The sequence below is a fragment of the Drosophila yakuba genome, chromosome 3L (genome assembly GCF_016746365.2).
Source record: "Drosophila yakuba strain Tai18E2 chromosome 3L, Prin_Dyak_Tai18E2_2.1, whole genome shotgun sequence".
Lineage (NCBI taxonomy): Eukaryota > Metazoa > Arthropoda > Insecta > Diptera > Drosophilidae > Drosophila > Drosophila yakuba.
Window position 1 is genome coordinate 22,456,484 of NC_052529.2, and position 15,372 is coordinate 22,471,855.

A 15,372-nucleotide genomic window follows, 5' to 3' on the forward strand; every position below is an offset into this window, starting at 1 on the left:
TAATGAGCTAAACTTTGCACCTGAATGACAGAAAAAGCAGTGCGGCGGGTCGTTCTCCTCATGCTCCTGCCAAGTACTTCTGCTTTTAATGTCCGGATAACGTAACATTACGTTTGGCGTTACATTACCTTGCGGTGGAGAAGCCTCTGATTTTTGTTAGCTTACCTATTGGTTCAAGAGGTCACTTGGTGGCAGCATCTGGCCGAGGGGCTGCCAGATACCCCATACTGTTATAAGATCTTGTTTTATGACAAATATGTTTAGTTGGCCGACTAAAGCAACATAAGGAAGTTATACATTTAAGATTAAAGTTTTTAATTAATTTGTTTAGGCACAACCTTTTATTTTCTATAAATACTGTAAATATAACAACTGTATGTATTTATTCCTCATTTCCTTAGCTTTAGCACAAACTTGCAAGGTGTAATGAAGCAAACTCGCACCCCAGAGCACAATAAACTAAAATTCCACATGATTTGTAAAAACCCGTTTGTCATCAAGCTGGGGAAAAATCGTGGGATTTCCCTCTGTGATTTACATGAGCTGGCTCATTCCTCACGTGTCCATCTCCATCTCCATCTCTGGTTTACGTTTCAGATCCTGCCAAGGGGCGTACGGAAGAATACGAGCCAAGTCAACGTCAATGCTGCTGCTGACACGTGATAAAACGCTGCTCGGGTGCCGGAGCACCCACCTTTTCCACTTCCTCGCAAAGCCAGCGGTACGTTGTAGGTGAGCAGGGCACAAGGTATTAACATTTACAAGGCACACGCACACACACACGCACATGTACTCATGCGAGCGGCGGAGGAGGGGCATTGGTAGAAACAACAACCAAAACTTTGGCAATTCTTTTGTGCGGGGAACAGGGCACACCACACATGCAGCCCTGCCCTCCATTATACTATCCATCCACACGCATAGTGGTAATGTGCAGTCCACCGGGTTGGGTGGGACAGGAATTGGGGCCGCCACCTTGAGGAAGCAACGGAAACTCCGTTACGGCCGCCCATGGATCCATGGATCCCTGCCTGGGGCCGGACGTTGCCATTAACGTTTCTATTGTGAGCTTTTGGCCTTAGCGAAATAAATAAAATTCGACAGTTGCGATGGACATCTTTAGACACCTCCACACAACGACCCTGCCCCTCGACCCAACGAAATGATAACTCAAGCACTGCAAGAAAGTTACATACACGTCAAGATTTCCCTGGATTCGAACTGGATTCTAGATGAACAAAAATCTCTCTAGCCATTTGTTATTCTACTTTGGATAGGTAAAATATACTTGCTTTTACTACTTTACTTGAGTGTGCATATCGGCTTAAAAAATAACTGGAATGTGCTAGTATGCGCTTTAATAACTAGATTGATATGATTTATAATATATTATATATGATTGATTTACTTTGGTGGATATATTACTGAGATAGAAAAGTTATTGAATTGACGCGATTTACATACCAACTTCTCTTGTCGGCAGTATCATCAATAAAAAGGTTTAACTCCTTTTAAATTATACTTGCAACAATTCTGGTCATTTCTTAATTTTATGTTTAACAAGAGAGAACGCAATGGTCGAGGTCCCCGACTATCTGATACCCGTTACACAGATAGTGAAAGTGCGAAGGAGAGTCTTCAACTCTGACTGTTTTTGCCGTTTGTGGGCGTTAGAGTGGGCGTGGCAAAAAGTTTTTTGGCAAATCGATAGAAATTTACAAGGCTAATCCAAAAATGAAAAAATATCAAAACATTTTTCAAAAGTGTGGGCGTGGCAGTTTTGGGCGGTTTGTGGGCGTTAGAGTGGGCGTGGCAGCATGATTCGACAAACTTGCACTGCGTCTATCTGCCTGGAGTCTGTATGCCTAATCTCAACTTTCTAGCTTTTCTAGTTCCTGAGATCTCGACGTTCATACGGACAGACAGACGGACAGACCAACATGGCCAAATCGACTCGGCTATTGATCCTGATCAAGAATATAAATACTTTATATGGTCGGAAACGAATAATAAAAATAAATAATAAAAATTATATATGTTTAAACTTTTTGCTTGCCATTTATTTTATATATATTAAAAAGCCTGTTTAAATATTTCTCACTGTGGTTCAGAAAGTTTGTGGTTTTTAAATTCCGCAGACGATCCGGTGCCCAGGATGATTTCTTTGAAAACAAAAAGAAAGCTGTCTTCGGCGAGCCGAAGGTTATATGCCCTTGCAAGAATAATGCCTTTAAAGAATACCTATTTATTCCGAGTAAGTACACTTTATGTTGAGAAACAGCGAAACTATCAATTAGTATTGTATAAATAACAATCAGCTTACTATATACCTGATTTTAATAAAATTAAAAACCAAATTATACTTGCGCAAATTAGGTGTACGAGTATATATAAAAATGTAATGACTATTTTGCGTAGAAACGGACGGTCGGACATATGGATGGACATACGGACAGACGGGGCAAACTTTTAACTAAAATCAATAGTTCCACTGCTAAGGGTATAGAACAGGCGGGAGAAGACTGAACAAGACCGGGAGCCAACACCTTCCAGTTTGTGCTACTGCTCAGCATATTTATCTATTCATGCTCACAAAAAGCCATTCGAACGCCGGCTCCAGGAACGGAGCAGCCTCCGGGGGTCAAAGGATGGACGAGCCGGGGCCAGTACGAACTTCAATGCAGCTAACGATGTAGGGACAACAAAAACAGAACTGCAGATGGAGTTGTATTGGGGATGGAGATGGAACTCTGATGCCCGCAATGGACTGCAGAGTAAGTTGATTCCGTGATTTTGGGGGGAAAAGTTAGCCGGGGCTCTGGTCCTGGCACTCGTCCTTCTCAGGCTGCATTTTGTGCTTTTATTATGCTTTTTGGTCGGCTCTCCGCCTCGTGTTGGTTCAAAGTTGAAGCTGCGCAGGAGTTGACAGCTGGGGAGCGAAGGAGAAGTGCAGACTTTTTAGTATTTTACACAAAAGCGCCGGCATGGGCACGAGGATCGGGGGCAGACTGGGATCGGGTTCCTGGGCGAATGGTTAGACGCTTGACTGGCTACAAACAAACAAACAGACAGACGGTCGGGTGGAGGAATCAAGTCCGGGAAGCGCTTACAACATGCATTAGATTGGCAGTTGGGGATTTACTTGTAAAATGCAAATGCAATGGATGTACAATTTAGAAATTTTTACACCAAAAACTAGTGGACTCGATGGAATCGTCATTGCAGCTGGCGGAGAAACCGGCATTTGCACTGCCATGTTCCTTCCCTGAACTGCTGAGCAGAAGGGAGTCCAAATGGAGCGGATGAGGATGGGTCATGTATCCTGGGCGTCAGTCTGTTTTAAAGTTCATTTGAAATGCAAGCCGTTGTTTTGTCTGAATGACTCCTAATCTATGCTAATGAAACTGTTTTCGGTTTCGTGTTTTTAAAACGAATTTCACCCCAGCCAACTCGCAAAAACTTTCCGCATATCAACAGAAATTACCGGAGGAGTAGATACGAACAACAGCACGCAGGGTGCCAAGATACATAAATAAACAAATTGTGTGTTAGCTTAAATTGAAAAGCAAGTGAAATGTACTTGAACATAGCGCCGTTTTGTCCCATGCATATTCAGATAGCTTTCTGAATGAAATTGGGAATTGCTCTACAATGGGAACGATCAATATGTCATATAGTTCTATTCTCTCATTATTAAACTTCACATTTCAACCGCAAAATGCTCAAATTTTAAACAATGCTAAACAATTATATTGCTTGTGCAGGATAATGTGGCTGTAAGTTGTAAGAGAAATCATTAGGAATTTCTCGTTTTAAATTATTGAGTTGAATAATTTGACTTGGAATATTGTGAAATTCGGTTTTTGTGTGGTAAACAAGTATTCAAAAGCAGTTTCCTTATAGGTGGGGATTCCAAACATAACAAGTATATAATTAAGACCTTCTTTTAATACTGCTCTCCTTTAACGGAATTCTCCCATAAATTCCATCACCAGCCGATCATCGACAATCCATTGATTCGCTTACCAAAATGCCAGAACACATTTCCACGTAGAAGGGCTAAGAGCAGACTTTTATTGCAACCGCAACAAGCTTACATGCCATTCATCCCACAAAGCGATACTTTCCACAGTTGCAATAAACTCCGGCTGCTGTTGCAAGTTGCAGTTGCAGCTACGCACTGAATTGTACACGCATATGAACATAACGGCACACACACATCCATGCATTTGGGATTGTGTTTATTGAGGAATTCATCAAAATCGCCAAGGCAACTACAATTTCCATCGGATATTTGGCAAAAGTTGTTACTCCTACGCCCACAATAAACGAGGATGCCTTTCTACCAGCACTGTGAGAAAATCAGCTTCTGAGAGGTTTTTTATATACAGAATAATTTAAGTTACTTGTTATGCTACTATAAAGCTTGACGCAAAAATAAGGTGTATAAAAAAGCTAAAAGAGTGTGCTAGAATCGATAAGCAAAATCTGTTTTAGTGTTTGTTCTAAGTATAAGTAAACTTAAATCACTAACAGAAATTGGCAAATTATTATACCCGTTACTCGTAGAGTAGATTCGTTGAGAAGTATGTAACAGGCAGAAGCAAGCGTTTCCGACCATATAAAGTTTATATATTCTTGATCAGGATCAATAGCCGAGTCGATCTGGCCATGTCCGTCCGTATGAACGCTGAGATCTCAGGAACTACAAAAGCTAGAAAGTTGAGATTAAGCATACAGACTCCAGGGACATAGACGCAGCGCAGGTTTGTCGATTCATGTTGCCACGCCCACTCTAACGCCCACAAACCGCCTAAAACTCCCACGCCCACACCTTTGAAAAATGTTTTGATATTTTTTCATTTTTGTATTAATCTTGTAAATTTCTATCGATTTCCAAAAAAACTTTTTGCCATGCCTACTCTAACGCCCACAAACCGCTAAAAACTGTTAGTTTTGAAGAGCCTCCTTCGCAGTTTCACTAGCTGAGTAACGGGTATCAGATAGTCGGAGATTTCGACTATAGCGTTATCTCTTGTTTTTGAAAAGTTATACCAGCTAATCTTTTTAATCTCTGCGCTCAGTCAACCATTAGTTGATTCGTGGAAAGTCTTGAATTCTAAGCAATCGAGGGTATCCTTAACCCTTAACTGACCGGGCAGCCACTTGTTACCCCTGTCAAGCCCCCGAAAGCTCGCATGTGGCGTTGTTGATTACATTCTAGTGGCTGTTGTGGTTGTTGCTGCTGGGTGCTGCGTTGTCTGCGGTATTATTACAGTTCTTATTGTCCACGGTGGCTGCCAGCCACGTTTTCTGCGCACTTGACGGTGACGGGGCTACGACTTCCGCTGCAACTTGCAATGTGTCTGGTGTTGATGCTTTTATTTATGTGATGCCGCTGCGCCACCACAACTGAACGTAGGCCGACATTGTGGAGCGTCATTGGTGGAGCGTCAATAGTTGTATTTCAGCCCTCCAGGATGCGGAAGGATGCGCAGAACACGGATTCCTGCTTCCCAACTTAAATATTGGGCGCCAGGTGCCTCGACTCTTGAGAGGCAGCTCGCAACTTCTGCAACTTTGCCTGCTGCATCGTAACATTACAGTAATTACGCCCAGTAAGACTTACGCTTTTATTGTAACCTGCCGCGTCCACCATCCTCAGACCGATTCCACACTCAAAAAAAATATAGGTGCTTTTTTATTTAACAATTAAAAATACAATTCTTTTATTTTAACAATAATTGATTTAAATATATTTTGTAGGTTGCCAAGTAAACAGAACGACGAAGATGAACAATCTTGTTTTTTTCTGTAACGACCGCCACTCTCTGTGAAGTCATAGAAATTTAACAAATTTCAATATTAGATTATTTAGCATTTAGGTTTTAAATGTTGTAATGAGAATGGTTTTGATTCTTTGCTAGTTCTTTACAAGTCTGTTCAGAATTACAAATAGGAAGACCGTTTTTCTGAGTGTGTGAATTTATAGTGGGCATGTGAATTTCGAACTTCTGGGAAAACTTCAAAGCGCAACACAACACGGACACAAACTACGGTGTTCGCTTTATCCTAACTACAACCTGCATTACCAAATCAAGCACAGCACGTAATGAATCAGTCACAGCGATTAACTTTTACAGCAGCAGCGGGCCAAGAAATTACAACCGACGTTGTCGCAGAGTCAACTTACCAGGTCACAATAGTCGCCGAGGGTGAATGGCCTTTGATCCCCCGAAAAATGAGGAAACTTGAAAATACAAACCATTTCCGGTTTCCGGCATCAGCTGACAGATGCCTGTTGGAAGAAGTAATGTTGGCCTATCATAAAACCGTGCGAAATAAGTTGGCAATTGAATTTTACTTCTGGTTCACTTTTTACTAAAGCAATATCTTCCTTTTTTTTTATTCATGGTTGGTAGGTTCTGTAATCAAATTCTTATTTCAACAGTGAAATTAGAGTAGAGTTGACACCTGAATGAGCTCGTAAAGAACACAGGGATGATTTTTGTTAAATGGTTTCATTTATTAGTAAAAATATAATTGTATTTGATTTGTATATTTAAGTATATTGTTTGTATAATTTTAATTAACAAATATTGCAGCAAATTTCATCTACTAAATTATGGATTACGTTTCGTATGCTTCATACGGTTTTTTTTTGTTTTTTTAGCCGGCGACGCTTCGTTGTTTGCGTGAATGTTTCCATCCGGTCTTCTCTCTAACCCTGTGTGAGTGTGCACGCTGGCTTACAATTTACGGGAAATTTTAACAACGAGTTATAGCAACAAAACGCTTAACCCATGCATCTACAAAAAAGTACGTATCTACGTCCTTACGCTGAGTATGTGTAGTACGGATTACGCCTCTCGGATTACGGCTAACGGCTACCACATTACATGAGGCGACAGCCCTCACGCTCGCGGCTGTTCTGCGGCAGCAGTTGGCGCTGGGTGGGCGTTGAATGGGCAGAGGAACCGCTAGCCACCGCTGCGTTCCCGTTAGACTCTAGACTTGCGTGCCGCGTGAGCCGCTGGTGATTCGTATTAAGGTCCGCCATGGTCCATTTGTTTCCGTTTGCTTGCTGCGAATTTGGCACAAACTCGCCCTCTTCGTTCTGCTGTCCTTGGAGTCCAGTGGTAACGTCCACGCCCTGCTCGGTGGCCGGGCCGGCATCTTGGAGCTGCGAGCAGGTGGCATCCCCCAAAGACTGTATGTACTGCTCTAGGAGGTAAACATGCGGCTGCAAGGTGAGGACAAACCCCCGGTACAAAGATCCGCTGTGTTCAAAGGTGCTCTGACTTAATTGCTTGAGCGCAGATTCCGTACGCCGACAGGTGTGAACCGATTCGCTCCGGATAATTCCGTTTACAATCCGCGAGATGGAAGCCGCATCCTGGAGCAAAATTGAAAGAACCAACGCGTAGTCCGTGCAGTTCGCCTCGATGAACAGCTGCAACAAGTAACGCAGCTTAATGGACAGCTTTTGAGGTAGCATATCCACGGCTAGGTCGTCCTCTGATGCCGGAAGTGAGTACAGACGGAGGTAGCGAAAGTTATCGAACGACAGCTGCGATCCAGACCGCGTCTTAAGTATTGGTAGGGAGGTGGGCTGCTGCAGTTCTTCCTCCTCTTCCCGTATGCTTGGCTGCAACTGGGGCGACTGTGTTGCTGCCCCATTGGGCGTGGCCAAACTGAAATAGCCAGATTCCGACGTCTGCGAAGATCCACCACCTCCTGTCTGTCGAAGAGTGCCGCGTAACTGAGCAAAGTCGTCCTTTGCCGGAGTTGGAAATGGAGTGGGGAGCTCTAGTTCCTCGTGTAGCACCTGCAGAGCGCCGGCGAAATCATCCAACTTGGCTGCCCGCTCCGATTCCTGCGAAAGCCAGCTGACAAGGTGAAAGTCCAGATAAGCGCACATGTAGCCCAAATCCATTAGCTTGTGGTTCTGCAGAAGTTGTCGAGCATGGCGCTGCAGTATCAGATCGATGCAAAACGTCTCTCGCTGCTTAGTGGACCGCCGGCGCACCACCGAGGGTGCACCTGAACTGCTGCTTTCGGTCACAGGTGCAACTCCTGAAGCTGCAGATGCCTGCTTATCTTTGGGCAGATTGCTGGTCACCGTGGTGGAGAAGCTTCTCTCTCTGGCAATTGGGCCCAAAACCATGTTAAAGGCATCCGCATTTTGATTCACTTGCTGCTGTGTGTTCACCTGGGGAGGCGGAGCAATTTTCACATTCACCACCATCGACGACCGCGGTGAGTCGATCTCATTTGGATCAATAGCTTTTAAGAACCGGATCAAATCCTTAGCCAGCTCCCACTTTCGCTGCTGCAAAGCAATGTCCAGCAGCATAGTGGCATATTGCTTGCTAACAACAGAGGGTTCCAGATTCTGAAGGATTATCAAGTAGCTCGCAGCCGTGTCTAGCTGTTCCGACTGCAAACACATCTGGAATAAGTCCTTCGGCTTACCAGCCATCGAAAATAGATACGGCCACAGGGCGATCTCCGTTTTGCGGGCACATTGAACAATTGTTTCCAAGTAGACAGGGAACTCCCTTATAAAGTCAAGAATACTGGGCAGCTGTGCATCCGGAATGGGCTGTTTGCTGGTAGCCTCTTCCTCAAGAACCTCGTGTAGGAGCAGTTCCAGGGCGTGCGGGAAATATGGCAGCGAGCAACACGACTGTGCCATTTCCCAAGCAGAGTAACCCAGGTTGCGCTTTATCAGCTGGCGAAGTACCTTGTGCAGATAAATCTGCGACTTGCGTTCCATCACGGCAAACGGTAGAGAGAAGTGGGAGCCTTGCTCATTGGCGTAAAGTGTGCTTTCGTTCTCAACCCCCAGTACGATCACATTGTCAAAGAGCACAACCAGCGGATAAAGCTTCAGCGGAAAGCTCAGCATGATTCGCTTTGACATAAAACTGTGCAGACGCTGGGCGCCGCCATGCTCTCCTTCGCGACGTTCCCTTCCCGGCGGCAAAATCGGAAGCCATACACGCATTCCGTGGGCCCCCGAGTAAAGCCAAAGGCAGTCACGCATCGCACAGCGTTCCAGGGAGTGTGACAGCCAGAAGACCTCAACGCAGCTAGCCAGGCATGTAGCCAGCAAGGTGTTTGGTACCTATTTGGTAAAAACGGATTTTGGCATTAGTTGTTATATGATAAATGGTAGTAATTGCCCGCGAAGCTTAAAAGGTAACCATAAATCCTACCTCTTTTTGTAGCCAACGTAACACGGATTAAATGTATAAATGATTTGTATCTCTAGTATCAGTCAATCATACCTGTTCGCCGGCATCGCGTTGTATCATCAATATGCGGCCGCATACATTCACAATGATAGTCTCTGCCTGATCTCCACCCAGCTGTCCCTGGGGCTTTAGCTCATTCTTAAGGTTAGTCACGGTCAGACTAACAATGCATGCAGGGTGGATGCAAATGCTCTTCACATCCAATTCATAGGCGCACTCAATATCCAGGGCGTAGGCGGATTTTTTCGACATATTAAACAGGCTCACTATTCCATCGGCAGTGAGTACGATCAACTGGTGTCGAAATGAGTTCAGACTAATAACTGGTGCTCGCACCTGCAGCTTGTGTCCGTATTGGTTGTCTAGTTTGCAATCTGCCGGATAGCAACGCAACTCATCTGTGCGGTCTAGAAGCGAGTAGCAGCCCATGACTATAAAGCCATGCCACCAGAGTAGGCCGCCGGAAACAACGAAGTCCTTCTCCTGCGACTCATTGCCAAAAAGCTTCCATCGCCGGGTCACTAGGGAATAGTGCGCCAGTCCAGTGCGACCAGCCACCGCCAAGTGAAGTCCGTCGGGATCGATAGCAGCATATCGGATTGGCCAGTTTGTGGCCGCGTAGTTGAGCGGCAGCTGCAATACTGTCCAATACTTACTCTCCGTAAGAATGCTGCCTGTGTGTGGACTTTGTTTTAACTCCAGACAGTCTCCATCGCCGGAAATGCCTTCATTAGAACCCACGCCGCTCGACGGAAACGTTCCATGGCTACCGGCATAAGTCAGTTCCAGATTGTTGCCCTGATTGAGATACAGGCAGTCGTCACCTTGCAGTAAGATGTGCGGGCTCGTCGTCATGCAGGGATTCATACTCAGAACGCTCTTCACAAACTGCATCTGAAGCACATTGCTTTTGTCTGATTCCGGCTCCTGTTTTAGCATGAAAAGCTGATAGCCCTCGGTTGACCATTCGAGTCGACGGAGCTTGAGTGGATTTTGGCGAACTAAATCTACGTTATGGCCGAAATCCCAGCTCAGAGTAGACATTAGCAATGCCCCGAATGTGCTCCAAAGAGACAGGCCGCCATTTTTCCAACTCACTGCGAGGACGCAGCCGTCAGGGCTCCACTTTAGCTCATTTACCGAACCCAAACTGTCTGGGAGTACATTTTCTGTGAGCACAAGGCGATGAGAAAACTCCAATCCCCCGGTGGCATCATCAATTGCGTACACATTCACCGCCGAACTCTCTTGACCATAGGCCAGGAGTCGGAATTTGTGATTGACACTGCAGACACTTGCATCCTCCACATCTGGCACCCAAAAGCCGTGCATGTGATCGGTCTCAAATCTCAGATGGTTGGCAATCAGAAAGGCGGCACGTTGGTCGCTGAAGACGGCTGCACAGCCACCGATGAACGGCGAATATTCTAGAGCGGCCACGTACGAATCCCTGCTCAAGGGCGGCACATTCCGGGCAGACGACTGCTGGGGCTGCTGCTGCACGTAGAAGGGAATGTCGCGCAGCTTAATTGCAGATAGGGCTGGCAGCTCTAGGTCGTTCTCTGCGTGTTCCAGTTCCGTCCACTGCAGACGCAGTAGCTCGCACGACTGGGTGGCCAAGAGCAATTCGCTGAGGCTAATGCAGCACACAGTGGTGATGACGGAGCCCAAAGTAACGCTGCACAGTTCGCGCAAGCTCAGCCGGGGTATGTTCTCTTTAATGAAAAGCTCGGCGGAATCCCGTTTGAGGCTCGCGGCGGGCGGATCGACCTGCTGCAGGATTCCACTACCGTTGGCATCGAAGTCCAGTTGGTACAACAGCAAGGCGCCGGACGCGGTAAGCAGGGCAAGCTGCCGAGAGTCCGGCTTCCAAACAATCTGCTGGTTGGCCCCGTACTGACGAAGGGAGTCCTCCGTCCGCCGGAAGTAGGCGATCGGAATAAGCGGATTCGCGTACCAAATGCCCAGGAAGTCATCGCCCACGGCGGCCACGAGTATTTTGACCGCGTCGCAACCGATGTGCCGGATGCTGGCGCTCTCGCCAGGCATCGCCAGGCCCACCCGCTTGGGCCAGCCCACTGGATGGTACATCCTCCGAGTGAAAAGTTACTGCGCAAACGGAAAAATGCATTAGCAAGAGCAGGAGTGCGGAAAAACGGATTCAACCTGCGGACGGGTGCGGGTGCATTTAGCTTTTGTGGGTTACGCCCAGTTTTACATGATCTCCCTCGCACAATTAGCACTTTTACAAAACATTCCACAGGACAACAAAAAATCTGCGCGATTTTACGCGTATACAATGTAAGTGTTGGACAGGATCCAAAAATCACAGCTGTTTGCAAATCGGCGTTTTCCACCACTGATTTTGAGCAAGCAACAGTGATGTCGCCGTAGCTTTATTCGTCCATCAGCTGTTTCATAAAAGCCACCAAGTCTTGTTATTTTTCTTTTCGGCTAGCCGAGAAAATTTGGGGTTCGCCAAACAAGTAGTAAAACATAAGGTAAAGGTAATATAACTTCATGAACTAATGATTTACACTTCAAGTAGACCATAAACTTTCTTACCTTGTAAAAAAGGACAATCCGCAGACTATTAGTAAACAATGTATAACTATGTATAAACTCTTAATTCAAAATAATGTTATCAAATAATTCAATTTATTTACCAGCGCAAGCTACATCTCTAAAAAGTTCCGACTACCGAGTTCGCGAGCTGGTTCACCCCGACTACTGTCAATGTGAAATAATTTGAACGCATATCAAACTAAATAAATCAACCGGCTTTCGAGAGGCAGAAGAAAAGGGGATTTTTGAATTATTCTCAAAATGACTGCATTCGAAGGTAGGTGAAAATCAATACATGAGGTGTTCATGTCTTATTTGTCTTGCCTCGCAGAGTTTGGTTTGCTTCCGGAGCTGGGAAAGGCCACTGACGAATTGGACTGGACGTAAGAATAAATACCCTCTTGTTTGCCATATTGCATACACATTTATTTACAGTCTGCCCACCGACGTCCAGGCTGAGGCCATTCCCCTAATCTTGGGAGGCGGTGATGTGCTGATGGCCGCCGAAACTGGTTCCGGAAAAACAGGTGCCTTCTGCCTGCCCATTCTGCAAATCGTGTGGGAGACCTTGCGGGACTTGGAGGAGGGAAAGGCTGGCAAGGGCGGTGCAATTGGAGGAGCGGTGTCCCCGTGGACCATGTCCTTCTTTGACCGGGGAAACGCGCTTGCCGTCACTCCTGATGGCATGCGTTGCCAGTCGCGGGAGTTCAAGGAGTGGCACGGATGTCGGGCCACCTCTGGCGTTCGCGGAAAGGGGAAGTTTTACTTTGAGGCCACGGTAACGGACGAAGGACTGTGTCGTGTGGGCTGGTCTACGCAGCAGGCAAACCTCGATCTGGGCACTTGCCGCTTCGGTTTTGGATTCGGTGGCACCGGAAAAAAGTCCAACAACCGCCAATTTGACGACTACGGTGAGGCATTCGGCAAGGCAGACGTCATCGGCTGCCTGCTCGACTTGCAACGCCAGGAGGTAAGCTTCTCCAAGAATGGCCAAAACCTAGGAGTGGCGTTCCGCTTGCCGGATAACCTTGCCAAAGAGACCTTCTACCCGGCGGTGGTGCTTAAGAACGCGGAAATGCAGTTCAACTTTGGAAAGACTGACTTTAAGTATGCTCCGGCTAACGGGTTTGTAGGCGCTTACCAGGCTGGACCCGAGCATAGCAAGGCCAATCCGCTGGCCAGTCCCACAGCTGGGGCAGCGTCCGCCAAGCCGGCGCCTAACGCACCTCAGGCCATCATCATCGAGCCCAGCAGAGAATTGGCCGAGCAAACCTATAACCAAATCGAGAAGCTTAAGTACCACCTGAGCAACACAGAGGTTCGCTCTCTGCTGCTTATTGGTGGAGTGAGGTTGGAGGAGCAAAAGACGCAGCTGATGCAGGGCACTCACATAGTGGTGGGCACGCCCGGACGGCTGGAGGAGATGATCAACAGTGGCCTGGTCCTGCTCACCCACTGCCGCTTTTTCATCTTGGATGAGGCAGACGCACTTCTCAAGCAGGGTTACACCGAGTTGATTGACCGTCTACACAAACAAATACCCAAAATCACCACGGATGGTCGCCGTCTGCAGATGGTTGTTTGCTCGGCCACGCTGCACGCATTTGAAGTAAAGAAGATGGCTGAGCGCTTGATGCATTTCCCCACCTGGGTGGACCTGAAGGGGGAGGATGCTGTCCCTGAGACGGTTCACCACGTCGTCTGTCTTGTCGATCCGCAGGTGGACACTAGCTGGCAGTCGCTACGCCAACTCATTGGCACTGACGGCGTCCACGACCGAGACAACGTTCATCCGGGCAATCATTCCCAGGAGACGCTGTCGCAGGCAGTCAAGTTGCTCAAGGGCGAATACTGTGTGCACGCTATAGAGAAACACAAAATGGACCGGGCCATTATATTCTGCCGCACCAAGCAAGACTGTGACAACTTGGAGAGATATCTCCGCCAGCGAGGCGGACAACGCTACTCGTGCGTCTGCCTTCATGGTGATCGAAAACCGCAGGAGCGTAAACAAAACCTGGAAATGTTTAAGCGGCAACAGGTCAAGTTCCTGATTTGTACGGACGTGGCAGCTCGTGGTCTAGACATTACTGGGCTGCCATTCAGTAAGTTCTCTTTAATTTTAAAAACAATGAACATCTTTGAATTAATTGCAAAATACTTTCTTATCCTCAGTGATTAATGTGACGCTGCCCGATGATAAGACCAATTACGTTCATCGCATTGGACGTGTGGGAAGAGCGGAGCGCATGGGGTTGGCTATCAGTTTGGTGGCCACAGTTCCGGAGAAAGTTTGGTACCACGGCGAGTGGTGCAAGTCGCGGGGTCGTAACTGCAACAACACAAACTTAACCGAAGTCCGAGGATGCTGCATCTGGTACAACGAACCAAACCTACTCGCCGAAGTTGAGGACCACTTGAACATCACCATCCAGCAGGTGGACAAGGCCATGGAGGTGCCAGTTAATGACTTCGACGGCAAGGTTGTGTACGGTCAAAAGAATTTCAACACTGGCAGCAGCTACGAGGACCATGTCGAGCAGCTGGTGCCTACTGTACGCAAACTGACGGACCTGGAGTTGCAATCACAATCTTTATTCTTGAAACGTCTTAAGGTCTAAAGCGAATCTGGAGCGACATTTGTTTGCTAAGCAAGGAGGATTGCATTACCAACTCACGCGGAAATACTTTAGCGGCACTGACACACACATTTGTATATGTAGGAAATCGGAGCTCAAGCTCGGCCATTAAGAATAAACATTCAATTAAACTAACTTTAAAATCTTCTGTCTAATGAGTATACAGCCTCGTTTGGAAGCTGGAGTTCGGTTGCCATCACTCCTCTTCCTCCTCGTCCTCCTCGTTCAACTCGGTTCGCATCTGTTGCAGCGCTCTGAGCTGCTGGCACAGCTGATTGCCAAACGACTCGACGTAGCGGGGGCTGATCTTATCGAGCAGCGCGTACGGCGTTTCAAATATCTCCTCCTCATTGTCGTTACCCTGCTCTTGTCCGTTGCAAAGTAGCGCGGAGATCCGGTTTTCCTCGTCTATAGTGTCGTACTGGGAAGAGACGATCTTGAAGCCACGACTGGTCACCTGAACGCAGCATGTGGCGCTCTCGATGGTCCTGATGTTTAAGTAAATTTGCGTGGCATCGCTCGCTAGTTTTGAAGAGATGCAGATCTCAGCGACGTGCGCCTTGACATCTTTAATGATGGCGTTGGCTTCATCCTCGCAGTTGAAGGCTTGCTCCTCCCCAGGCTCCATGGTGGGTTTCGGTTCGCCCATCATAATAGAATCGCTTCGGAGCGCTTCGGCACTCCTTTTAATTGAATCCCAGTCGATTTGGTTCTCTTTTACAGGCGCAACATGTTTTTCGACTCTAGTCCATATGTGTCACAGCAGCTGTCTGGTGTCTGCCACGCGTTAGTAAATTTCAACCGGTGGAACGAAGCAGGGCGTTCCAGCTCTCGTATACCCTGGGATAACTACACAAAACTAAAAATAATCATTATCTTTTATGGTCAATTTTACATGCCATTTTTAG

At 46.8% G+C, this 15,372-nt stretch overlaps 3 protein-coding genes across 3 annotated transcripts; 1 reads left to right on the top strand and 2 right to left on the bottom strand.

The window, feature by feature from the left end:
* Positions 1–6,505: 6,505 nt before the first annotated feature.
* LOC6535137 (guanine nucleotide exchange factor subunit Rich) lies at positions 6,506–11,586 on the bottom strand. The gene is made up of 3 exons (XM_039374314.1): positions 11,427–11,586; positions 9,294–11,369; positions 6,506–9,130 (listed from the first exon to the last, which is right to left on the bottom strand). The coding sequence occupies exons 2-3, from the start codon at positions 11,349–11,351 to the stop codon at positions 6,896–6,898; spliced, it is 4,293 nt and encodes a 1,430-aa protein (XP_039230248.1). The 5' UTR covers positions 11,352–11,369; positions 11,427–11,586; the 3' UTR covers positions 6,506–6,895.
* A 359-nt stretch (positions 11,587–11,945) lies between these two features.
* LOC6535138 (ATP-dependent RNA helicase Ddx1) lies at positions 11,946–14,607 on the top strand. The gene is made up of 4 exons (XM_002095764.4): positions 11,946–12,102; positions 12,157–12,208; positions 12,261–13,930; positions 14,001–14,607. Exons 1-4 carry the CDS (start codon positions 12,087–12,089, stop codon positions 14,444–14,446), a joined length of 2,184 nt encoding a protein of 727 aa, XP_002095800.1. The 5' UTR covers positions 11,946–12,086; the 3' UTR covers positions 14,447–14,607.
* On the bottom strand, positions 14,400–15,252 carry LOC6535139 (GSK3-beta interaction protein). Its single transcript, XM_002095765.4, has one exon. The coding sequence runs from the start codon at positions 15,114–15,116 to the stop codon at positions 14,661–14,663; it is 456 nt and encodes a 151-aa protein (XP_002095801.2). The 5' UTR covers positions 15,117–15,252; the 3' UTR covers positions 14,400–14,660.
* Positions 15,253–15,372: the final 120 nt, after the last annotated feature.

Coding starts and splice junctions, on each gene's coding strand:
- LOC6535138 (XM_002095764.4), top strand. Junction 12,209..12,260: donor ACTGACGAATTGGACTGGAC/GTAAGAATAAAT, acceptor ATTTATTTACAG/TCTGCCCACCGACGTCCAGG. Junction 13,931..14,000: donor CATTACTGGGCTGCCATTCA/GTAAGTTCTCTT, acceptor TCTTATCCTCAG/TGATTAATGTGACGCTGCCC.
- LOC6535139 (XM_002095765.4), bottom strand. CDS start 15,116: ATGATGGGCGAACCGAAACCCACCATGGAGCCTGGGGAGGAGCAAGCC.
- LOC6535137 (XM_039374314.1), bottom strand. CDS start 11,351: ATGTACCATCCAGTGGGCTGGCCCAAGCGGGTGGGCCTGGCGATGCCT. Junction 9,131..9,293: donor AACGCGATGCCGGCGAACAG/GTATGATTGACT, acceptor TTTACCAAATAG/GTACCAAACACCTTGCTGGC.